This window comes from Thermobia domestica, chromosome 6 (assembly GCF_964235325.1).
Source record: "Thermobia domestica chromosome 6, izTheDome1.hap1.1, whole genome shotgun sequence".
NCBI lineage: Eukaryota > Metazoa > Arthropoda > Insecta > Zygentoma > Lepismatidae > Thermobia > Thermobia domestica.
In genome coordinates, this window is record NC_137459.1 from 20,040,995 (window position 1) to 20,068,555 (window position 27,561).

General features: G+C 36.5%; 1 protein-coding gene across 1 annotated transcript in view; it reads right to left on the reverse strand.

Moving 5' to 3' along the window:
• Nucleotides 1-1,017: 1,017 nt before the first annotated feature.
• Nucleotides 1,018-27,561, reverse strand: part of LOC145687870 (uncharacterized) — a 93,741-nt gene continuing 67,197 nt past the window's right edge. The window contains exons 11-15 of the mRNA XM_081761377.1: nt 19,698-19,979; nt 18,130-18,299; nt 14,028-14,238; nt 6,933-7,133; nt 1,018-1,892 (exon numbers count right to left, since the gene is read on the reverse strand). Coding sequence (XP_081617503.1) covers nt 1,545-1,892; nt 6,933-7,133; nt 14,028-14,238; nt 18,130-18,299; nt 19,698-19,979 — 1,212 coding nt within the window. The 3' untranslated portion in view covers nt 1,018-1,544. The remainder of the gene's footprint in view (nt 1,893-6,932; nt 7,134-14,027; nt 14,239-18,129; nt 18,300-19,697; nt 19,980-27,561) is intronic.

Here is a 27,561-nt window from a genome sequence, read left to right on the forward strand (position 1 = left end):
TCGGTTTAACCGAATTTTCGTTCAGCCAAGGCACCATCGCCCCATTAAATTCGGTTAAACGAGGTCCTAGAATATACGGATTAAGCATTCCAAAAGCAGTTTTCATCTTCCCCTTATTCACCTATTGAAAGAGGAACTGATAAACCTATGACTTCTAGTTGGAATTTTGAACTCCTATAGTTTTGAAGGCTACCGTAGATTCACAATGTGAAACCTAACTACAAGAGAATTTATTTTAAACAGCGATTGAAGTCGAATTTATGGAAAATGGAGCTAAAGTGATGTTATCCATTTTCAAAGGAAGTGCTTATTAAGATCGGAAATGAAGGGATGAAAATCCTAACCAATTAAGAGCCAGGATTGGATCAATTTTTGCAATCAATCATCAATTAGTGCAGTAACAAAATAATATTAAATCATACGAGCCCTCTTGAAAACAACTAAAAGTTCTGTTGCAGATACAAATAAGAAAATTTCGGAAGTAATATTTTTTCTTTGTTATTTGTAATGCTTTTCAAAATAAAAGAATAGAAACGAAGTTAGTACATATCTTTAAACACCAGTAAACACATTTAACAGGGCGTCTACTAAAATTTCACACTGAAATTTCGTAACCTTTTCTGTACCAAACCATACAATTTCGTAACTTTCTTAAGAGCAAATTAGGCCACATTTTCATGTATGCGATAGAGAAGTGCTTTGCTTGCAATTTAGTAGCTTCTAAAGCTGATCATACATTTTTGATGGTAAATTTTGACGTTTTATAGAACAAAATTTTCCAGTCTGTACTTATATTTGTACAGATTTATATATATATATATATATATATAAAGGTGACCCAAAAGCTAAATTTGACTTTCATGACCGTTTTCTGATGATTTCGTGACCGATAGACACCCTGTTAAATCACACGGAAATTCATCACTTTACAGAAAGATCGATTTATGCACTCTATAAGAACTCTTCAATGCTATCTCCTCCCTTAGAAAAAAAAATGTACTTCATGAAATAAAACACTTTATTTTTCCTTAAAACTTTATTATTCAGTGAACACAAATATTTGAACAACAAATATAAATAAATAAATCTACTTTTTATCACAACTACAAACATTTTTTTTTCATATTAAAAAAATTATCACAGATTTAATACTATCACAGTTATGCTAAAAACGGGTCTGTTGGTGGATTAATTGAGTTAACAATATATTCACAATTTCACAACAGCTCATCCAAAAATAAAACGGTTGTACATAGCATTGCTCAAAACACAACTGAAAAGATAAACTAGAAATTTCTAATATTGTTCACTAACAGTATTTTCGGAATATGAAAAGCAATGGAAATTTCTGAAGACAAAGACAAGAGAGTTTCATTATTTAAATCACTCATTAACTTGGCTATAAAGTAGATTTTTCAAAAACACGACTAAAAACATGGCAAATGAGTTAGTAATATTTTTCACTAATATCATCATCATCTTGACACTGAATTACCGATACATCCGGAATGTAAAATCTTGGACGGAGCGGTCTATGTTCTAGCTCATACAAAATTTCGCCTTCGTTGTATTTTTTTGGCTCGTGGTGAGGAAAAGGTGAGCTTCCTGGAAGTTTCGGGAACTATTGTGGATATGGTGTCGTCCGAGTCGGTGTCAATGGCGCCCAGATAGATAGGAGACGAAGTCACATCATCGCTTTCGAAAACAGATCGTTTCGTTTTGGAACCCTCAAATTTCTTGGATGGAGATTGGTCTTCCTGTAGGATACGAGCACGACGGCCGCGATGCATGCTCCTCATACGAAATGGCTTCGGCGAGAGTGCAAGTGGAGTACTAGTTAGGAAGGGGATGTTTTGATGTTTGGCCTTGCGAGCTCTTTCGAGGATTAGAGGCTGCAAATAAAAACACTTATGTTAACACCAAATTATATTTTAACGAGAGTTATACAAAACAGAACTATTATAATATGATTCTTCACATTTTTAATTCGATTAAAGCACCATTCTAACAATATATGAGGTGCGTTAAAAAAAAGACCGGACTTTTGCTATAAAATCTGTACTGTTCGTTTTACATTTTAAGCACTATCCCCTCTACTGGCAATACAATGTTACCAACATTTCTTCCATTTTTGTAAAGCCTCATGAAACGCACTTTCTGGGATGATGTACAGGTATCTTGTCGCATTGTCCTGAATCTCCTCTATGGTTTGGCAATGACGCCCTTTCAAAGTGGTTTGGGAAACAGAAAAAGTCTGATGGGGGGCTACGTCCGGAGAATAAAGTGGATGGGGTACAACGGGAGTCTTATTTTTGGGAGATAACAGAATGAAGGGTGGAGCATGCGCCGGCGCACTGACATGCTGCACCATCCAAGTCTGGTTTTTCTCATAATTTAGGCCTCTTCCTGCGCACAACATCCATCATACACGCTATTTCTCGGCACAATTGTTTGTTTACCATTTGCAACGTGGTACAAATTTAGAATCGACAACGCTTTTCCAATAAAAAAAATAAAAATTATTAAAAAAAACCTTGATCTTTGTACGACAACGTGCTTCTCTTGGGCAGAGACACCCTAAATGAATAAGAGCAACTGAAGTAACTCTGTAAAAGTTTTGTCAAGTCTGTAGCAAAATTACGCACACACACGTTGTTGTTCAAGCTTTTTCGTTATCGCTTTTGTCACTAATCCGACGGACAGTTTGTATACGTACGCATTTCAGTGGTTGTAGCTCGGTGACTAACGGTCATAGCGAAATGAGGGACACGGCAGTTCGTTCTAAACCTGCTGCTACGTGTGCTCCCTGCATCGGTTGACCCACTATTTTAAAAGTTCGATCGTTTTTGAACACACCTCGTCTAACAAGGGACATCACCCAATTGTCCGGATCCGATTTCAATGATTTTTTTTTCTTTTTTTGCTGATAGAGAACATGTATTCATTATTTGTGATGACAAATTTTTGCCATAGTGCATGTTATCAAATTTTTTATAATTTTTAAGAGTTGTGATGTGGTTATTAGAGATTATTATAGAAGTTCCTTACTATTCTTTGTAAACGGGGTGTTAATGAAAGAACAGCCATGTAGATACATATAAGGCCTAGGGGGAAGTCGTATGGTAGGTATGACCTTGGCAGCAGCCATCTTGAAATCAGCCATTTTGAATTAAGGCCATTTTTTAAATGGGAATACGGTAATATGATACATAATTTCGGGCTAGAATTTAATCAGGAAGACAATGGTGAAGTCAGTTCTAAGATACGTCCATTTGGGGAAAAGTTACAGGCATATTAATTGTTTATACTTACTACGTGCGTAAGTCCCTTACCTCCGCTTCTAACCCACGTATTAATGATAATAAGTGGATAAAAGCTTCGGTAATATATATTATGCCTGGAGAGAAGTGATACGGTAAGGGTATCCTTGACGGCAGCCATCTTGAAATCCGCCATTTTGAATAATTAAATCCATAGCATGTGACATCTCATTTTAATACTAAATTTTCTCAAATTGCCAATGGTATGCTTATTTATCTTCTATAATTAACCAATATGAATTTAGGACTGCTTCTAATGTGCACCGAACGTCCATTATTCGATCTTTCAAATTGGCAACACTCCTAATTTTCACCGCATGTTTTAAGATTCCAATTGGCACTTTGCAATTGTTGCCATGGCTCATGTTTTCTAAAATTATTACATCTTTTAAGAGTAGCGATTTGTCCGTTAATAAGCATCCAGCAATTTTTCTGAATTTTGAAGACTTTCCATATAATTATTTATTTCTCATGCCATATAATTGTTTATTTCCTATACATGCCCTTCAAAAACTCGTTTACTAACATGAATCATCGCACAACGATACGACTCGACGAGAAATCAAATGAACATTCACTTCAAAAAGGAAAACGAAATGTGATTGTTGTGTAAATCAATGGTCTTTTGGTTTGTTTTATATTTATTTCTTTGTTGTATATTTATTTATTTTCTATGGCAATTGTTTTGGCTAGTCAGACAAAAGAAAAGTCATTCGTTTTCTAGCGATTGAAGTCGATGGTTCATGTTTGTAAGACTTATAATCAGTATTGATCGGGAACTCGATTAAGTTACACCTCTTTATAAACAAGTTACCTGTTTTCATGTTATGTTCATTATACAAACAGCGTGTTGGGAACAGTCATATTATGCCTCTTTGATATTTTCTATCATTGCTGCTGTTCCTTTAAAGTTGTATTTATTAAAAATATTTTGTTTGTCGTTTGCGCAACATGTAGGCTACATTTCCTGATAATTTTGTGTTTGTATAACACCAATTTGTTATAATTACATTTGTATTTGTTTACATCACACGGTTTCATATATTCTGGTTTAAAATAACTAATTATATTGTAAGTCATCAAAATTCAGAAAGATTGCTGGATGCTTATCCCAACACTATTCACGAACTGACAAATCGCAACTCTTAAAAAAATGTAATAAATTTAGAAAACGAGCCATGGCAACAAAGTGCCAGTTGGAATCTTAAAACATGCGGTGAAAATTAGGAGTGTTGCCAATTTGAAAGATCGAATAATGGACGTTTGATGCACATTAGAAGCAGTCCTAAACTCATACTGGTTAACTATAGAAGAAAAATAAGCATACCATTGGCAATTTGGGAAAATTTACTATTAAAATTAGGTGTCACATGCTATGGTTTTAATTTTCCAAACTTCACTTCAATTCAAAATGGCAGATTTCAAGATGGCTCCCGTCAAGGAAACCCTTACCGTATCACTTCTCTCTAGGCATAATATGTATTACCGAAGCTTTTATCCACTTATTATCATTAATACGTGGGTTAGAAGCGGAGGTAAGGGACTTACGCACGTAGTAAGTATAAACAATTAATATGCCTGTAACTTTTCCCCAAATGGGCGAATCTTAAAACAAACTTCACCATTGTCTTCCTGATTAAATTCTAGTCCGAAATTATGTATCATATTACCGTATTCCCATTTAAAAAAATGACCTTAATTCAAAATGGCTGATTTCAAGATGGCTGCCGCCAAGGTCATACCTACTATACGACTTCCCCCTAGGCCTTATATGTATCTACATGGTTGTTCTTTCATTAACACTCCGTTTACAAAGAATAGTAAGGGACTTCTACAATAATCTCTAATAACCACATCACAACTCTTAAAAATTATAAAAAAAATTAGAAAACATGCACCATGGCAAAAATTTCTGTCATCACAAATAATGAATACATGTCCTCTATCAGCAAAAAAAAATCATGGAAATCGGAGCCGGACAATTGGGTGATGTCCCCTGTAAGCTTAAGGATGGGGTTTTAAGAGAAAAATTTAGATAAAATTGGAAATACATGAGGCATAGTCATATTGAAAAGCATACACTCACAAATGTCACGTCATACAATTAAAATAAAATCAAAATATACAGCATTAAAACTCAGGAAAGGTAACCGCCAACCAGATGCAGCACTTTTAACGTGGCCATTGCATACGTTTCCAGCATCCCCTAGTCTTAATTCAAGTAGCGATTGGCTAGGCAGTGGAAATTAAGCTCCTCTTTTACAGGAAATCGAACCGAGTACTACATACTTGCTGGTACTTTTCTTTGTCTTTCTTACGCCTCAAATCATTTTGGCGGAAATTCGGTTCCGCCATCACTATACTATACTTGGATTTCAATCTGTAGTCTTCATACAAAATTTCTTTTGTAGCTGTATTATTTCATATTTACATTTACAGTTTGTTAGGGGAAATTTTGCTGTTCCTTTACTCGAATCGGTTCGAATGATGATGATTTTAGCATGATATGTGGTTCTTACTTTACGCTAGGAATCATCATCTTTGGACTCCTTAGTTCTTTTCATTGGCAAGGGATACGGAGGCATGGTGGCTGTGCGGCAAAGCTCTCACCTCTGGTGGTAGAGGTCCTTGGCTCGATCAGAAGCCATGAGTCTGTGGTGAACATAGTCGTCTCCATTGGTTTCCTCGAGGGACTCCCGTTTCTTCCCACATTTTCATTCCACAAATGATTTTATAATCATTCAGTTTCAGTATTCATCGGTCTTCTTTAGCTTATAGGACATATGCGTGCCACGTAAAACTATAAACTTCACCGAACTAGAAATAATTCTTTCTAGCGTTCTGTCAAGTAAAATTTTCCAAGTAATTATTCTCTTGACTTTACACCAGATATAAAATTTATCTACTACAGTGTAAGGTTCAAACAGGACCTTGGATCACAAAATTGAAAAGCATGTTGTTTTATTTATTTATTTATTTTTTTAGACCCATTTCCTATACTATCGTATTCCTGTACCTATATCATTCGTACTAGTAACCCCAATCATTTTATCATGTGAACTATAATAATTCAGTCATGAAAAATGATCAACTGCGACTACAATCAACTTTGTTTTATTACAATGAACAAAAGATACGCGAAATGTTACAGGTTTCGTTAAACTCTTAAAACTTGGCCAAAATCGCCCTGTAAAGCGATTCAAGAAAGTGATCTCTCTATTTTTCATTTAAGATAATCAAATGCGAATTATTCGCTTTAATCTCTAAACATAAAACACAGTAATCAATTTTAAAGTCACGTTATCAAAACAAATAGCTCCAATCAAAATAACTGCTACAGATGTGGTGTGATTGAGTTTATCGTTCCTTTCAGCAGCGAGGCTATATATGAGACGTACACCTACAGCTTAAAGTGGGATCTGAACCCCATGAGCTTCTACCGGGAATCGAACCTGAATCTCCCGCGCAAAAGACGCGTAGGCTATCTATATAGTGAGAATAATTGCTATGGAGTCCAAACGTAAGATTTCTCAACCACGAGGTAAATCTGTAGTATAATTTTACTTCAAGAAAGACCTTTTTTTTTTTTAATAGAAGTTCTTATATACTTACTAGCTCTGTCGCCAATTCTCTGCAGAGGTATTGTTTCGTAAGTCTTGGTACTTGACGATTAAGCAAAATCACCAGTGCTTGCTGATAGATGGACAGAATGCTTAGCTCAAATAGGAAGATCATTTTCTCTTTATCCAGTAGAAGATACGCTGAAGAAACAGGTGACGTTGGGAAACGGGACGGAGACGAAATACTGTTAGTCTGGTTAAAAAAGAAATCATCTTCGTGAGTAAATACAACAAAACTGAAACATTCATATACGATTTTTTTTTAAATGCCAAGACAAAATTCTAGTAAAATACAAGTAAACAAACGAATTAAATTTTGAACCTTATATAAAGTATCGTAAGAATATTCAGTTATTTTCTGTGTTTTTGTAATTATAAGATCAAATAATATTAGCATATAATAAGTTCCATAATTTTCTTTTTTAGAGTACTGATATATTAAAGCAGGGTAGTATAATTTTCTGCAGCGAGCTTACCTATCATGTCCAAAGACATTTTAATAAACATTATGGAGCATGTATCTCGGTCAAATTTTGATATTCTGTATTTCCTGCTGACCAGAAATCTTCATGAGAACAAAGGAAAAATATTCACAATATTTGAACCATTTCAGTCATAAAAATTATATAGTAGTATTTTCTAACTTATTTTAGAAAGTAGAAACATACATAACATGAAAAATTTTAATCAGTACTACTATCACCACCCTGGCTGATTCGTATGAAATTTGAACCGTGGTAGATTTAGGACATTGCACAGTGGGCCAGTAACCCCGAAAACCTGGCCAAAATAGGAAGTCTTCTTTCAATTTTTATGGAACTTGGTATAGATAGGTATAGAAGATTGTTTAGTACGAATTTGATACTAAAAGGGAAAATTCAAAATGGTGGATCCAATATGCTGGACACAAATTGCAAAAATATGAAGATGTGTATAATATGGGTATTGATATAGAATAATCAGAAGTGAAACCAGCAACAAGTAAAATTATATTTGCCACACATTATTATGAAATGAAATGAAATGAAATCTTTGAGTTTTACGTCCCACGGTTATGCCGATTAGGCTAAAGGAGACGGTGATAATGAGAGATGAGTGAAATGGTGGAATGAAGAAAGTGGGAGGAAACGGGAGAACCCCGAGAAAACCCACGAGCACGGTGTTTGTCCACCACAAAGTTCACTTGGCGGGGGCTGGGATCGAACCCGGGACCCCAAGCACCAGAGGTGAACGCTCTACCACTGAGCCACCGCGCCCCCCACACATTATTATGTATCGAAAGATCACAAACTATCGCAGCCACATTTTTTATACGACTTATATCACAAAACAGTTTGTCTTTCTGTGCTAATTGTATTCAGAAATTATATTTCGGGTTCCGCACCTGTTTCCCATGTTAATTCTTGTTAAAACGTGTTGTCTGATTTCCCGTGCTCCCTGTTTTACATTCTCATTTCACATCGTAGAATTCACATTGCTCATCACTGTATTACCCCCTAGGTTGAGTGAAAACGGAAGTGGAAAAATAGTTACATACGTACTTACATGGCTAGTTATTCAGAGTCAGACTCAATGCTTGTTGCAAGCATGGGTGGTTTCAGGAGGGAAAGAACTTCCCGACAGTGCTTTCATTTGTTTTGTTGAGACGGCGGAAGGTCGAAATAAGGGGATCAGATATCACAGATGGAATATAACATCTTCCGTTGTCTTCTCTCTGGAGCACTTCCGTGAGTGATGCTCTCGGTACTGCTTAATGTGCTTATTTCTAACCTCCTGGGCCTCTTCGGACATTTGTCCTATCGGAAGCAAACCATGGGCGATGATAGACTGGTCATGAGCAAGAATCTTCTGAACTGATTCCGGCATATAGAACCACGGGTAATTTGCAATATACAATTCCTGGATATCATTTAGCCCCTCTTCAAATTTGTCTGCGTCGATGTTAAACCCTGAGAATAACGTCTGTAATAACACACAGAACTTCTCGGTGAATTTCGTGTGGAGGTCCGTTATCGTGGCTACTGTTTTCGCAGTCTTTTAGCCGTGTTGCCTTCATTTGATGTTCCGCTGCCGCCCAGCCATGGCTTATCAAGAATGAGACCTAACTCGACTTTCAATTTCTTTTGAGTGTCTTCCTTCATTTTCTTTGCGGCTGACTGATCTTTCCAGACTTGCCATTTCTTTACGTCTAGTCTGCAGGCTACATGAAGCAGCCACTCCAAGAACCTAATAAATTCATATAATGTAGAAAGACCAAATCTGAGGGACTTGGGATTTTCAGGCTTGCTGATAGAGATTTTCTTGTAACTGTTCGTATCTTTATGTTTTGTGCCGCATACATAAGAGGTTTATGTAGACTTTGTATGTGTGATACCGTTGCAGACTTTGCCGTCTACTATCGTCAAATGGAGGTTGTGTTGGACTTGAAACGACGTATGTTCAACGCCAGAGCCTTATCTGAATCGTACAACGTTGCAGTGTGTCTTTCGGATTGTATACAGGACTTCCTAATCTTGTTCGCTGTAGATGGACTTGCTTCGATTTCCTGTAGTATTTTTGACTTGTCAAGTTCTCTTTGCTCTCTGTATTTCATCGCAGCTGCGTAAGCAAGTGTGTTTCCACTCTCGGCTGACTGAATTGCCTATCTCTCTCCTTTTTGATCTTTCACTGCTTTCTGCTGTGTCTTTGGGAGTCCAACTTTCGCCGAGGTTGATGGCTCTGGTTCACTATCACTCAGATTAATATCAATACTCAGCCAGTTTGCATACTTTTCCTCTACTTTACCGCAGTCGCGATTGCATTTGAGCTTCTGAAGCTCCTGATAGCAAAAGGCGACTACTGTTTTTTGGTCAGCACTACATAACATCTCTCCACCTAATAAAGGTATATTTAATCTTCAACGAAGCCCAGGAGCTGCTGCTACTTGGCTTCTCTGTTTCCTTCTGCATTCTTCAAAAACTCAAATAGCTTTCTTCTAGTTATTTTATATGTCATTTCTTTGAAAAGAGAACAAACTTGCTATTAATATGGTGTATTTTGGTTAGAAACTTTCACATACCAGCCACAGTAAATATGCATTTACAATCTAAACGGGCAAAATTGGTTCACTGTTCCTGAAACATAAATAATTCAAGTACCACAGTGGTAAAAAAAAAACCATCTTGTATCCGCTTTTCCCGGACTAAAAACCTACGAAACCATAAAAATGTGTTTTCCTTCGTGATTTACAATCTACTTCTCCATAAACATCCATAGAATTGACAAATTACATATATCGTCATAAATAGATGTCTATCATTGAATTATAATACACACAGATGGAATAAACAATAGTTACCCACTCGTGGATATGATGCTAATATTCGTAAAAATATCGCAAACTTAACCTTTTCTAATATAGAAAATACACATGAATATAGAACGTTTACGAAGTTTCGTTTCGGCTTTCACTCCTGACCAAAACCGTGAACGAATGTCAGTAACACTGATAGATGCATACGATTGGGACCTTCCTGGATCATATACGTTAGGTGCTAGACCCTTCCATGAAACTTTCATTTTTGGGATTTTGGCCAGGTTTTCTGGGTTCCTGGCCCACTGTGCATTGTGACTATCATAACCCGTGACAGATTTATATAAAATAAATTAATTATTCTTATGGTTTATATCACACATTTTCATCAGTTCTAATAACTTTTATTTACGTCTTGTTTCTTCCATCGCTTTGTGTGAAATGAATGAAGCAATATTTATTTTTCTCTATATGCATAATGTCACAATCGACTTTGAGCATATAATGTAAGTATAACTTTCCTTCTTACACCTGGGACTGATTGTTCAAGCTGTCAAAATGAATATCTTCTGTTAAATGAATAATAGCCGCTCTCTTGTAATAAACAAGTGATTTGTTTTTGTCCACTATTTGCTTTCTAGGGATACCCAATGCCGTTCTTTCTCTTCTGTATTCAAGCCAAGTGTGTTATGGCTATGCCAAATGCATTTGAAATCAAACACAATGTCCATTTCTTCGTTGGAATAAAGTATCAGTATGAGGCAACTGAGAAATATCATTTGTTTACTCCTCCCATGTTTGAACAGAACCGCTTTACTACTTTTGATCTATTTACTTCAACATACTGACTTGTCTTCTCCCATTTTCTACATTTTCTTAGTTTCCAATTCCAACAAACTTCGAACCTTATGCAACACAGGAATTATCACACCATTTAGTAAAAACCACTCCAACTATACTTACAATCTCTTGATAAAGGTACGATATTTGAGCTCTTTTATATCATTATCTGAGTCGAAGGGTAGTTCGCTGAATCTGTCAAAATCTAACAGTTCCACCTGCAAGTATGTGTCTGTCTGAGACATTGCAAGTGACCAGGACTTATTTACAACTGATCCGAATTCTTGTAGCCCGTAGCCCTCTTCATCACAGAAATCGTCCATATCAGAAATGTTGTCATTTCTCATTCACTACAAGCAGTGAATCACGACTAACCTTCTTTCGGTTAGATCTTGTACATGGATCATCATTTTCAACAAACCAAATATGATCACTGTCCATTTTCCATACAAAACATAAAATCTCAGCGAAACAAACCCATTTTGTCTTGTTTACATATGTAACACTCCCGCGTTATAGGTCAACTACAGTCACAGTGTCCTATACGTTAGTCACGTTCTGTCACGTTACTTAAAGCATATATGACATCACAACTGCAGAAATGTAGTTCTTATAAAGTTCACACTCGTTAATTTCTTTTGTGATGCACTGGAGAAACGAATATATTTGAATTTGGTAAAGTTTAGCTCTCATAAACACTTTGCACACTAAACTAAAAAAAAATCTTCAGAAAAAAAAAAGTCATAATAGTCAGTTTTCTGAACAACACACGACAGGAGGGGGTTGTTTCTACTATGAAGCGTGACAGAAACAGGATATTCTGACTTGCAAAGCGAAATACAGTTATTTAAAACATTTACAGAACTGAAAATGTATCGTCGTAGATATAATACAGTGTGACAAAGGATTATTTGCCAATGGTAGTGTATAATTTTGCTACTGCTTCAAACTGAGTTTTTTGATGATACCAATTTGATTAAAGGCCACATTTTGTGGAAGTATGACGTTTCAAAATTTATGGCAAAAGTAGAGTATCGTCTGTGTTTTTATTATTATACTTTCATTGAAATATGTATCCTAAGGAGAAAAGGATTCAAATATTCTCCATAAACATATTCTTCCCGTGCGAAGAATGGATATTTCAGCTATTTATGATTGTCAAGAAAGTATTGAGCCTTTGGAGGTTAAAATTGAGAACACATTTATTGTAATTTCAAAACAACACTATAAAACGAAATATGTACACTCATGTCCAAAATGATTATCGCATATCTATAACTGTCTTCTTGTAAGAATATAATTTGATAATGATTTTGCAGGATACTTTTAATACTGATACTATGTGTATAATCGGGAAATGTGTATTTAGGGCAAATTTCATAGGAAAAGAATTATAAATACGAAAATTAGAATGAGTAAAACAAAATGTTGCGAAATGGACAAGAAAGTTGTACTTTCGTTTTACTGTTCTTATTTACTGATCTTTTGAGATGAAATTTGTTACATACATATCTTTGCCGATTATACACATACTAACATTATAAGAAATACCGGGCGAATTCGTTATCAAATTATATTCCTACAACAACATATTTATAGACATGCCACAATAATTTTGGAATGAGTGTATCATTCTGTTCGATGATTTTTTTCGGGAGAAAGAAGGGGGGGGGACACCATGATTCCGTCGCAATAGAACTTATGTGGTTTCTAGTACAAAAATAATTTTAAAAAATTAACGAAAAAAAAAAAAAAAAAACATGACAGGGTTTTCACAGATCTTTTTTCAAACTAAGTAATACCACTATTCAGGAATTCTCCACAGACCGAAACAAACATTAGTCGGACGGTACCGGGCTATACGATGCATACATTTAAATCTCCCAGCCAAATTGTCTCAATTTCTGACAGGTCGTTAAACATGTATACGGTCTAGCGTTGTCAGCGTGGTATACGACACCTTCTTGCTGACCAGTTCCAAGTCTATAGTTCTGCCCGGCGTCAGCCACTTGTGATGCACGATGCCCTTCCAATCCCATCAAACACACAGCATAACTTTCCTGAGCGTTAATGGGGCTTTGCCATATCAGACTGTCGAGCTGCTTCTCGTTTCGACCACGATCTTCTTCGCATTGTTGTTGTGGGTTATTCATTTTCCATCCGCTTTAGAAATGATCAACCGCTTTAGAAATGGATCGAGTTCTTTACGTACTCATGTTTCAGTAGAGATTCGCAGAGAGCAATGGGATCGAGTAAATGTTTGAGTCAGATCATGCGGTACCCAAACGACTTGCTTTCTCCAAATGGTTTGTCACTGTTTGGTGATCAATATTTAGATCATTAACAATACCATGACTGATTACAAGTCGATCTTGTATTTCCAGAATATTATCCACTTTTACTGTGATTGGCTGTCCATTGCGAGGAGCACCTTGGACATCGAAATTTCCAAAACGAAAGGGACTAAGCCATCTTTTGAATAATGTGCATTACATAAAGCATCAATTTCTTCACGGGGTTGCTTAGAATTTGCGTCTTTATCGAAATAAAACTGTAAAATGTAGTACAGTTTTGGGAAAACTTCACTCATCTTTATGGCGCAATAACTTACCAACATTTTTTGACATCAACTACCTTCAACTGTCGAGTGATGTTACACCTTACCCGCTGCGACTCTCATACCTTGAGAATTGCGACAATAACGCCATCTTGTGCGCAAAAGGCTCATTACTTTTTCGATTATCTGATATACAGCAGATTCCATGTAATCTGAGTGTGTTTCTTGATCTGAGTGTGCAATGTGAATGAAGTACCAAAAACATCTTGATAAATAATCAATTCTAGAATCAGATAAGATATCCTTAATTAAAACCATAAGAACGTGTGATGTTTGTTTTTAAGGAATAAAAGTACTCAACCCTCGTCTGGGTATTCAATACAAACACTACTGCTTACCTTACTGAGAGTTTCACTACCTACATCGGCCGCTGATACTAGCGCACCGAAAGTGAGCTTGGAAAATAAAGACACATGAACAGGTGGAACTGCAAAGACGAGATCAATGTAATCTTCACATACGATTTCTGGGAAACCCGTTAACAGCTCTCTGACCGATGGAGATGTACACCGTAACGTAGTCAAACAGGTACAAATAATATCTGCAAGCCTGTAATTAGAAAAGTAAAAAATCATTTAAGTATAGACATATATACTTACAGTAGTGTTATGATTACTAAATAAGGGTATGTGGCTGTATCCCTTCACGCAATCTAATGAATCAAAAAAGAGACGAACTTTTGACTTCAAAATACTGTTCACCTTAATCAAGTTGTGTTTAAAAAATTTAAAAAACACGTTACCATGGAGTAGGGGCAATCACGTAGTTCTTACCTTACAGCAAGGAGGACACAAGTGGTGGCACTGTCCCGCCATCTATACATTTATATACTAACTACTTGCGAAACAAGCCAGGTCGTTCACAGCAATTACCGTTCAGCTAATGCATTGTTGTGAAATTGAGTATTTACTTCACCCATGGATTAAATCAATTAAAATTTAATAAGTATTTCGTATTACAATTATTCATTTTGAGATCTTTTGTACGTAGATATTACATTTAAGTTACAATTCATTAAAGTTACAATCATATTTAAGTTACAGAGATTTAATAACGTTGCATCGTTGTCAAGAGACCCAAAGCAACGACTAAAGTACTTTCTTACAATACATTAAGACACTATGTCATTGTTTCGCCCTGTTATGGTAGTCGAATCAAGGCCATTTGTGATACAAAACACGTGTAACCCCGAGAGGTGGAAAATGAAATGAAATCTTTAAGTCTTAAGTCCCGGGGTTATGTCGGCAAGGATAAAGGAGACGGTGATGATGAGAAATGAACCAAATGATGGAATGAAGGATTTAGGATTTAGATTTCTGGGCTTTCGGCATCTAAGGCCATTTAGCTCTTCACGATTTGAGGGATGACGTCCCTCGGCGAGCACACAACTCGGGGAAAGGGAAGGAAGGAAGCGGCCTGGGACCTATAAGTTAGGTAGCACCCCACACAAGCAATACTAAAACTAAACTAATAAAACTTGTACTATAAAACGAACTATTTAATGGCATTTGCCTTGTGCGAATGAGGAAAACTTCATTCAGGGTGGCTGGCCTGAAAAAGCGTGTTACACTTTTCGACCGAGTGACCCCACCTGGAATGATGGAATGAAGAAAGCGGGAAGAAACGGGAGAACCCCGACAACACCCACGCACAGTGTGTCCACCACAAAGCTCACTTGGCGCGATCTGGGATCGAACAAGAGACTCCATGCAAAAGAGGTAAACGCTGTACAACTAAGCCACCATGCCCCCCTCCCCCATCCGAGAGAATGTGGAACAAGCAGTAACTCAAAAAAGATTCAGTTTCCATTCTTGTCCTTCATCCGATCGGGATCAAACTTTGCATGGTGGTAGACTTTTATCTATTTATATTGGCGTGTGAAATACTAGTTCTGGAGGCTTTGGGTTCCCGAAGTTATAGATAATTGAATTTCTATATTATGGGAGATACAATAATAATAATAATAATAATAATAATAATAATAATAATAATAATAATAATAATAATAATAATAATCATAATAATAATATAAAATAAATAAATACTATTTAAATAGCAATTAAAGGTCAGTCTTGGACAGAAAAAATAAAAATCTAATGAAGGACGATTTTTTTTTTTTTACGACTATGCAATTTCATTTGTTACAATAACATATCCACATATTTTAATCACAATATAGAGGACGATTCAAAAAGAGGACACGTATTGGAAAAGGGTATATTTGAAAAAAAGAAAGTAGTACAACCCTAAAAGTTTTCGTATTTACGAATGTCTAAAAGTTTAACAGTTGATACAGGTGTTCAATATGTCTTCCATCACTGGCACAAACATCATCACAGCGATAACAAATTCTTCCCAAATTCTGATAGCATGTCCATGCCATGGACGACGCTACAGAAGTAGTGATCCAATTTTTCAGTTCTTCCAGATCTTTAATAAGGGTGCTACCCTCAAGAGAAGTCAGAGTGAGACGTATATGGTAATCGTGGAGAATACCTGAAGAGAGTGAAATCATTACTCCTTGACCACACTGACGATTTAAAAGATTTTCATTAAGAACTTGTCGCACTTGACAATGCCAGTTAGGGTAATCCCTCTTGTTGAAAAATGAAGGTTTCAAAATCTTTATTCGGGCTCGGAAACAGTCTCAATTTCGTAAATCAGCAAGGTAGTTCTCACCGTAAGCTGTTTTATCATCAAAGAAGTACGGGCTGTACACAAATGAAGGGATACATTCAACATTATAAACGAAACTGAACAAAGCGTAGAATATATTAACACTGGTGTAACGGTTTTGGAAATGTAACATCGCCTTCATTAGACACGCTGTGGAAGTTCAATTCAACAATAATAAATTTAAATTTAAACAGAAAGTGAATGGAGTAAGCGTTACCTCACTTTAACCCTAGACTTGCACAACGAGTGGATTTTGAAGGGATTTTGAAAGTAGCTTGGATTCAGACCATAGATGGGCATTTTCCACTGGGCTCGCGCTCACCTCTTTCAACTAGGCTCGGGCTTATTTCTGTGATTGGGCTCGCGCTTACTCGGGCTCACGCTAATTTATTTCACTGGGACTCGCACTTAATTATTTAGCTTAGCCCGGTTGAGGGCGAGTGCCGAGCTGGTGAGTTTGGACACCTATGGTACATAATATCCAATATAGCAGAGATATCCTTTTAGTTGCATTATAGGAAGCATTCATCCTCCATAGAAAAGGTTTAGGAAAGATATTTATTGTTGACTTATTGAGAGAAAATCACTACTTGTATTTTTTCCACTTCGATTCTGCCCGATGGGAATTTGAAACCATAAAACAGTTTTTATCTTTCATTTCATTTAAAAAAATCATGAAAATACTAAATATCATGTTAGATCGATGAAACTTATTCGATTTCGACCAAATATGGAATGATGGTGGATCTTTACAAGCTTAGTAAGCATATGAAACATTAAAGTGAACAGACTTTGATTTCGGAGCTAAGGGCCATCAAATTTGAACGTTACAATTTTCGAAGAAACATATTATTATTATTATTTGAAAATCATCATTAACTGTTTCGACGCAAAAGACGGAACTCCCAAATTTGACATGGTGGTACAGCTTGACAACTTTAGCAGACACTATGATGTCCAGACCTTTGATTTCCGAACTATTGGCTATCAAATTAAATATTTGGACTTCACTTCTTGATCAACTCCAAATTTAGTGGCCAATAACTCTAGAACTAAGAATTTGTACAACACAATGTTCCATATGCCTACTTAGCACGTCTGGATCTACTACCATTTCAAATGTAATCAAGTGAAAATCTTTGGTTCCCGAGCTATTGACCATCAAAGTTGGAGTTTTTACATAGACCAATTTACGGAAAAGGAAAAGAAAAAATCGCTGATATTACATGCAAAAATAAGTGGAACTTGTCCGATCCTGATCATCTTGATGGCAGATCTTGACTAGTACACACATGAAACATTATGGTGTGTAGACCTTTGCTTCTCTAGCTATTAGCCATCGACGTTGGGAATTGGACATATTTTGACTAACTGTTTTTGTCGTGAGTTTTGTAGGCTGTCGTTACCGTGAATACTTACTTGCCACACACACAACGCGCTTGCCACTTTCGTTACGCTCGCATCATATAATCAAGCAAGAACAATATGCCTTCTTTAGTAATCAAAGAGGACGCCCATTTTACACCACCACTGTCTCGTCAATCTAATGCACACTGCTTCTCACATAGTACAAGTTTACCCTAATACTACATCACTAACGGTCCGGCGCTGCGGTCGCCTTCTGACCGTTACCAACCGATAAATCTAACGTGGTTCGAACTCCACGTGTTTCGTTGAAATTGAAAGAGATCTATATAGCGAATAGTATATAACAGTCCAAGTTAAAAAGAACTTTATGGAGTAAATGATGGATGATATACTTACTTATTTAGTAATTGTGCATCCTCTGGTGTAATTTCAAAATGGTCTTCACAGCAAGCTTGATCAGTCTTTGTATGATCATGTGTGAGCGTTTCCTTGTTAAGCATTGCTTTTAGCAAACGTGGCCTCGCCAAAAATGCCACATATATCATCAGACATCTGCTGGATGCAACCTGAAAATTCAGAAAATAAAAATGTTATCTAGTCAAGCTGTAGGAAGGCACGACTTACACATTTGTTAAGTTATACGGATCTATAAATGAATTGATTTCAAAAATAAAAAGAAATAAATGACGGAGTAAATGCTGAACTAGTTTAGCAATTAGTAATATCAATGGTACATGTTGTACTTACATTGTTCAAAACTACAGGGTGTAAGACTGATGATGAAAGACAAAAGGGACGGAGTCAAAAGAAGACATGGAAAAGTAACAAGGATAACAACAATGAAAAGGAAAATCACACAAAAGAGCCATCCTCAATATCCACAGCTAACTTGAGGCGGCTGTGAAAGCTGGCACATGCAGCACGTACAGTCTATTGGGGAATAGCGTCATACATCGCCTGGATCCGGTCGATCAGCTAGGGCTTTGTGTTGCTGTTGGTTATTTGTTCAACCACTATCCACACATAATAATCCATAGGATTGCAATCACACGAGTTTGGGAGCTACACGTGGGACCGATGAAATCGTAAAAAATCTTGTGACAACCACTTCTTAATCTTCTTTCACTACACAAGGCATACATACTGCTTAAAGTAGCATGTATAATCCTGAAAGAGGCGGACATACTATCTGTAATGATAGAAGGCAATTCATCGAGAGAACTGGACATGAACTGTAAGAAGTGGAAGTAACAACATGTTCATGCAATTAGATTATTAGCGTAGAAGACCAAATTGAAGGTATTCAAGGACAAAGCAATAAGCTTTAATAAACGAGTGACAACTCAAGAATATTCAGGATTAGGATCAGGAATTAGATTTCTCGGGCTTCTTCATCTATGGCTATGTTAGCCCGTATGAGGGATCACCCCATCCCCTCGGCGATCACCCCATCCGAAAATTTTGCTTGGTGTGAATGAGGAAAACCCTCATTCAGGATGTCTGGACTGCCCTTTTCCGCCTGAGTGTCCTCACCGGGAATCGAACCCGGAACAGATCGCACCCAAGACGAGAGCGTTAGCGACTTCACTACGCGGGGCCACAATATCAACTGTTCAGAAGAGCTAATTGAAGATTGGTATTGTTGCATGTTAACATGGACTGACAAGTAACACAACTGATTCAGGAGAAGGATATGTACCTTTACCTGCGATGTTTTTACATAAAACTCTCATAGTCTTTCGGACAATTTTTAGCTCCATATTTCAAGAAGTAATTATTATTATTTTTTTTAGTTTTGTCACTTTTCTATTCAAATTTTCCCCTCTTGTTCTGAACACTTCATGACACTGAAGTTGCTCAATTTTTCATGAATTCTTCATTTTCATTGTAGTTGTTAGATATACACATCTAAAGCATAATTTTCTTAAATTGCAACAAAACATCAGAAACACACAACTACTTACCAAACAGTCTCTAAAACTTTTATCATACTTTGTACGCATGACAACTAGATCAAAGGAAAGTTCCATAATAAAAGAAGCAGCAATATGAGCAATATCCAACGTTTCTAGATGTTGATCTTCTTGAACAGCCAATAAATTGTTTACAATGTGCCCCCTATTTACACTTAATACATTCATAACATTCGGAACGGCTGCCATCCCCTCCTGCATCAGCATCCACGTCAACGCCTGAATCGCCTTCATGAAAATCTTCCTCCAGAAGCTGCTTCTCGTTTTGTCCGCCTAGAAAACAATTATAATATAAATATCTGGTTCATGTTAGCTTTGCTTTAGTAATTCAAAATACAAATAATACACAGCCTCTGGGCAAAGCATAAAGTTTTTACCATAATAAAATATCGGTATGTAACAGTTTCGTCAAGTAACTAAACCTTTGGCTTCATCTGACACATTACATTATACAAACTGGCAATGTATCTGATGAAGCTAAAGGTTTAGTTAGTTGGCGAAACTGTTACACATCGGTATCTTATTTAAAATATCGTGTTTTGCTTAAAGGCTGTGTATTATTCCTATAATATAATTGTCAAAATATTCAACACATTCTGAAAAAGTGCGACAATAATTAGCAACTCATATAACCAAATCATTACGTTAATACATTTATGACACATAGAAAAGAGTAAATGCACTTATTCCCTCATCAACAGATCTTCGCAACCATTAGGTATAGAACCATGAAATTTTGTACTGAGTTTCTCCTTGCACTCTAGGCTGTATGTAAGACGGTATGTATCAAATAAAAACCACATTTAACTTTGGTTGAAACTTAAATTTACAAAATTTAATTGTTAATTCAGTTTTTAGAATTTTGAAATTCCAGTATTTCTAGTATGTAAAACAAAATCCAGTATAATTCAAGGACTTCCACTACAGTAGACACCTTGTGATCTCTTGATTCGAACTTAGTACTCAGCGCCTAACATAATGACTTTTTAATCTAACTCGCGCCCAAACGTTACGTACCGTCACTGTACTGGTGAATGCACTTTGTAGCTGAATACCTCGAATGTGAAAGAGTAAGCACGGGATGTTGTGAAGAGTTATGGCATACAAGAAGGCACACGATTGGATCCATATTGCAAGGCAATTCCGTATGTGTTACTAGTATTAGTGTTAGCAACGTAGGAATAGAACAATGGCTCTCTTTGATCTGTGTCCGTATGTTGTTAGTGTTAGGCGAAAGACGAAATTCTCGAGACGTTGCACGGATGTACGGACACGCTACTCAACGCCCACAACCTTCTCATGTGGCATTTCTGCGCTTGGAGAGACATCTGCGGCAACATGGTGGTATCGTCCAAAGACGGAATTTGGGTCGATACCCCTCTGCAACTATAACCGCTACCAGGCTATAGAAGTATTTTTTGTGGACGCTCCGTATATTTCGTAAAGACAGCGATTATTTTTTCGATTTATACTTTATTCTCCGACGCAAATAAGTTCTTTCTTCGGTGGGAATTGCTTCCTTCCCACGCAACTGGACAAAGAAGTCTTTCATTGTTTTTTCATATATATATTTAAAACATTGCTTTTTGGTGAGAACATTTCAGTGAGCGACGAACCTTTTCAGTGTTTCTCCCTGACTTATTAATATGCACAGTCTATATTCTATAGTTATTTGGAATTGAATTAAGTGCTTTTTTAATCATTTATGGAAATACTAGCTGACTAGATGTTCGTACACCGGACCGGAGAGACGCCAACCTCATCGCTTTTGCAGTTCCTTATCTGTACTTTCACACGTCCGAGTTATCGCAATGTCTCGTGCATCGTGGCCAGTGGACTAAAATTAACATAAATTCTGTTTGCATGTGCATACAGGTGATTTAACTGAGTGGTTTTTAGAATGAACTGCCAACACTCTTCAGTCAACCATTGCACCTCGTATCTCGAACCTTTGCGCTCGAGGAGTTTGACTCCGGAATTGTGTGCAGCCACCACGCACGTTGCGTCGGGAATTAAGTATGACTTTATGTTAAGGGGCACAAGCTATTAGCCGGTGATGGACGTTTTCTTACGGCTATCCCCAACTAGTGAAGTCCCAGGTTCATATACCTAGTGCGTTAGTAAGTTATAAACGCGCCCTCCAAAATTAGCATTCCACTTTGGACACTGCGTTATTTTGCTGAAGACTCATCTTAACGATTCAGGATTGTTTGGAGCAGCAACTAGATTGCTACGTGGGATCATCCCAGCAACTTTTCCCCAGTGCTCTTCCCCAAGTGCGTCAATGGTGTGAGAAAAGCATTTACAGTGAAATCTGAATCATAATCTTCTATATATATATTAGGGATGCCCAATTCCGGAATTTTTACTTTCCGGAATCCGGAAAGTAAAATCGGAAAATTCCGGAATTCGGAAAAATTCCGGATTTCGGAAAAATTATTTTTTTTCTTTTTGTAATCCTAAGAATTTTGTTCAAACGCAAACGAACAAATTTCCTTTTTGTAATCCTAAGAATGTATGATACAAGTTAAGCTGAAACTTACATCCTAAAGTATACACTACTCAATCTTCCCATGGTTAATGAGATGTAATCCAAAAGTACGATGTACACTCATGTCCAAAATTATTGTCGCATGTCTATAAATATGTTGTTGTAGGAATATAATTTGATAATGAATTCGCCCGGTATTTCTTATAATGTTAGTATGTGTATAATCAGCAAAGACATGTATGTGGCAAATTTCATGTCAAAAGAGCAGTAAATAAGAACAATAAAACGAAAATAAAATTTTCTTGTCCATTTAGCGACATTTGGTTTTACTCATTCTAATTTTCGTATTTATAATTCTTTTCCTATGAAATTCGCCACAAATATACATTACCAGATTATACACATAGTATCAGTATTAAAAGTACCCTGCAAAATCATTATCAAATTATATTCTTACAAGAAGACAGTTATAGATATGCGACAATCATTTTGGACATGAGTGTACTTCTAATATTTAATTTTTGTTTTACTGTGATATTATCCAGAGGTAAGACATGTATCACACTGAGATAAACAACTTGACATAATGAAGATGTTATCATACGTAGTTTTCCAGAAAATCGTGAGAAACTAATTTTTATGAAGTTAAAATATGCGTCGCTTGTTGCCAGTGTGATGCAATTGATAACTTTTATGCTGGAATAGTCTTATTATTATTATTATTAATCGTCTATGTACTGTAAAAGAAAAATATGAACCGTTAAGTAGTAGATTTTATCTGTTGTTTTTTGATATCTTCTAACAGTAATAACAAACTGCTTGTAAATACGCAATGATTATCAAGGACAATGGCATATTAATGTAAGGACTACTCTGCAGACTAACAATAAACAATAACAGATAAACAATAGTTGCAAAAAAAAAAAAAAAAGTAACTAACTTGGGCACGTCAGAATGTTCGCGAGAATATAGGGACGCATTGAGACTAGCAAAGAGCGTGGTATTATCATTACTCAAAGGGCCGTACGATGGAGGCATTAATGTTAATGGCACTAATGAGCACTTACTTGCTCTAACGGTTAACTTCATTTTTGAGATGATTCTTAGAAGTGGGCGTGTTGGCATGCAGTTAGAAGACCTATATCCATTATTTAAAAAGCACACGTTATCTGTGGAGTACTAACGATTTACGTCACTATCGAACACTAACGTAGCACTAGCGACGTTTAAAGTCGAAATTGGAGTCTGACATAAGTGGCTTGTCAACTTCACGGACATTATATTTTCCTTGAATGAGAGAATTTTGCGCCCAGGAAATTTGCGCCCTACCACAAAAATAGGAAAAAATGCGCTCGCAATATATTTGCACTAGGATGTTTGCGCCCTACCCCAAAAAGAGGGGAAAATGCGCCGGCTATATATTTGCACTGGGATGTTAGCGCCCTACAATTCAACTTATTTTTGTATTGTGTAAAGTAACTTCCACTCACACTTGAACTAGGCTTGCCTCTCATCGTCTCAGTGAGTTACTCCATCCGTTATAATATTCCGAACAAATGAAAAAATACAATTTTAGTTCACTAAAGGGCAATCCATACAAATACAATTTTTCATTATACTACAAAATTTACAATAAAAGTATAAATGACTGATATATAATTATTTATTAATATAATCAAAGAGTATAATTTAATCTACAAAAGTCTGTTTGGCTCTACCCAGATATCTCTGTTCACAATCCTTGCGAGTTATTTGGCTTTTCAGGACACAAAATATAGAAAATAAAAAGTGAATGTAAAATCAGATCAGTAATATTATCAAGAAAACTATGTACAGTGTGTTTACTTGCTGGAATTACACTTCAAACACACAATTGCGTTCAGTCGTTCTTTCAGGAAAAATGTTCCGGGGGGGGCACACTTAGTATTCCGGAGGGGGGTCACTGCTGGTACTATTCTATTTATTATTATATTATAGACGTATTATTTTGGTCTCCTCCGAGGGGGCACTCTGAGAGCTCTGGGGAGGCCAGTGTTCCCCCAAAATCATCTCTGGAAGAAGCAGTGATTGCGTTGATCCGTTGTGTTCTTTTGGCTTATATTGAAGTTTATTCTTCCCTTATATAGCCACAATGAAAATAAAACACAAATGGCATGGTTGTGGGGGGAGGATTGTTTATGCTGTAATGTCAGCCCCTCCGAGCAAATGCGTAAGCTCCAATAGGTTCTTTTATTTCGCAGGGCTCAAACTTCCCGGTGGAGGTACATCGCAGGCGCAATTTTCCCTGTTCTTGAGGTAGGGCGCAAATTTCCCAGACGCAAAATTCTCGACATCGTTCGAATGACCTCGGAAGACTATATCTTTTTCCATACTTTTTTATATTCTTTTACTCGAGATTTCTTCATAGCTTCTTATTAAAATACTTACTAATATATCCTCATTTTATTGTCCTAACCAATCAATATGGGTATGTTGTCAGTAAAATATTTAGATTGATCGAGCCTCTGGTGTGTAACCACAGTATTTCATATCATCCCCCCATTAGAAATCTTAGCTAAACGAACCAATATATGTTGCCAATAAAATAGTTTAGAATGATTGAGCCCCTGGTAAATAACCACAGTATTTCGTGACAGACCCCCCCCCCCCCCTTCCTTCCTATTACCATATTCTAGCTACATGCCTGACTCAGCTAATTCTCTACATTCTTTACCAAGCACACATTTTCTAAAGCGGAAAATGCTCTCTAAATACCTAAGCTCATTATTTTCAGCAGATGCACAAATTGGGTAACATTCTATCTACATGAATGTTATATATATGTCGATTACTGGAAACCGCTTCTCGCTATCTATTACCATATTTACTATATAATGATTAACGTTAAAACCGGAAATGGTTGATTTGTACAGCTTCCGGTTTGAATATTACATTCATCAGGGAACTCGATTCTTAACTATTGACTCTGTACATCATGGCCAAAATTGATTGGTAATCCATCAGATAGTTCTTGAGACTGTTTGTTTCACTGACGGACAGAATGAATATATGGCTATAGAGTTTTGATAAACTAAATTCGTTAATGAGTGATGATGGAACAAATATAAGAAAGGTAGGCCTTCCACCGGGAAAATTTTCGAACACAAAATTAGCCATCGAAAACCCACATGTCCTGGGTTAGAATACCATAGATGAAAACTCTACCACTGAGTCATCAATCACCCGCTTATTAGTTTTATTAATTATTATATTAATATAAATTAATGAATGCCTGCTTATGTTAATTATTGAACAATTACATTGTACACTTCGTAAAGTCAAAAATTATAAATTTGTATTTACTGTACATACAGTGAGCGCAGAAAGTGTTCGTACACCTATGCTATTAAAACGAGAATGCCTGCGAAAAAGAAACAGAAAATTTAAGAAGTGTAATAACACACACAATATGAATAATGAAAACTAAGCTTTATGAATATATCAATAAAGAACCACAAAGGCAAGTTTAATGGTCAGAAAGTAAATAAATTCCGTAGAAAGTGTATAGAGTAGACGCAAAAAGTGATCGTACACCTGACGTACGAATACGAAACAAAGATACCACAACTGGGGTTCACTAGTATTCACCTGAGTATACACCTCTGTATAGCATGACGAGTAACAGAATGAGTTTAGTTGTAAATAGGAGTGAAAAAACTGCACGGTGGGCTGTCAAAATGGGAAGCAACCGAACAGAAACAAATGAGGAGACAAGAAAAGTAATTATTAAATTGCATAAGAAGGGTAAGTCTTTGAGAAAGATAGCAAACCTTGCAGACAGGCCTCGTTCAACAGTACAAACAATAATTGCGATGTATAATGTTTCTATCACTGTGCGAAACAAAAAAAGAACTGGAAGACCAAGAGTGTTGAGTGAACAAGATAAACGTTACATTATTAGGGAAAGAAAAAAGGTTCGAAAAAATAGTGCTGTGCAATTGGCAACGGATCTGGAAACACGCGGTGTTAAAGTATCAGCCAGTACAGTGCGGAATATTTGCAGGGTATCATGGTCGGATAGCCAGGAAAATGTTCTGGGTGAACAAGACAAATCGTATAAAGAGACTAAAGTTTAAAAAAGAGTATAAAGATAAGGGATTAGGCTTCTTTCTGGAATAGGGTCATATTTTCGGACGAAAGTAAATTTAACTTTATCGAGTCCAATGGGAGGCGTATTGTATGGCGCAAGGTGAATACAGAGATGAATCCTCAAAATCTCGTCCCTAAAGTAAGACACGGAGGAGGGTCCGTGCTCGTCTGGGGTTGTATGAGTGCCTCAGGAGTGGGTCGTCTCCACCTTATCGATGGAGTGATGATCCACAAAGTGTATATTAACATATTAAAGGAAAATCTCCATACTAGTGCGCAGAAGATGGTTCTTGAAAACAATTTATTGTTCAGCAAGACAACGACTCCAAACATACAGCGGAAAATACTCGAGTGTGGCTGCTCTATAATACCTTGAAACAGCTTCGCACACCTCCCCAATCCCCAGACATGAACCCCATAGAACATCTATGGTCTGTTCTGGAGACAACAATCAGAAGGCACAGCTTCTCTACTCAGGGCCGGCGCTAGCAATTTTGCCGCCTTGGGCGGTGCTTTCGCCTCTTTAATCCGCAAACCTTATTTTGACAGATAACGTTCAAGTGTCATTTAAAAACATGTATAAAATGGAAAAGTAAACGAAAAAAAAAAAAAAAGAACTACCTTTTTGCTTACGTAATATTTAAACGACTCTATACTGACACAATATTCAGTATGCTCGATTTCGCTGTATATCTCTAATATAGAGCAGCGCATACAGAAAATAAAATTTTAAAAATATACTTTAATCATGACTAAGAATTTTAATTTTTAGGCTTATTTTATATCAAAAGGCGTTTTCAACAGAGTATGGAGCAAGAAGATAATACAGTAAATCAGATATTATGGTAAATGTAAGTGATTAGCTTAAGCCTTATAATGTACTAAAACACAATAGACATACATAAATTTAACATACCTTAATTGAAAGAAAGTTTTCTTGCTTTGATATGAGCAAATTCCTTTATCACATCACGTAGTCCAATGTTTTAGCCAATTTGTGTTCTATTGATATCGTCGCTAGACCACTCAAGCGTGTTTCAGACATAGAAGAGTGTAGATAGTTTCTAATAAACTTAAGTTTCCAAAAACCTCTTTCTCCACTTGCCACTGTTACAGGCAAGATTAACAAAATTCTACGTGCAATACTAACATTGGGAGCAAAGTCATGTTCCTTATTATTTTTTTTTTTTTTTGTGAACTTTCACAGGTTTAATTATAGTGGATAACACTTTCAGT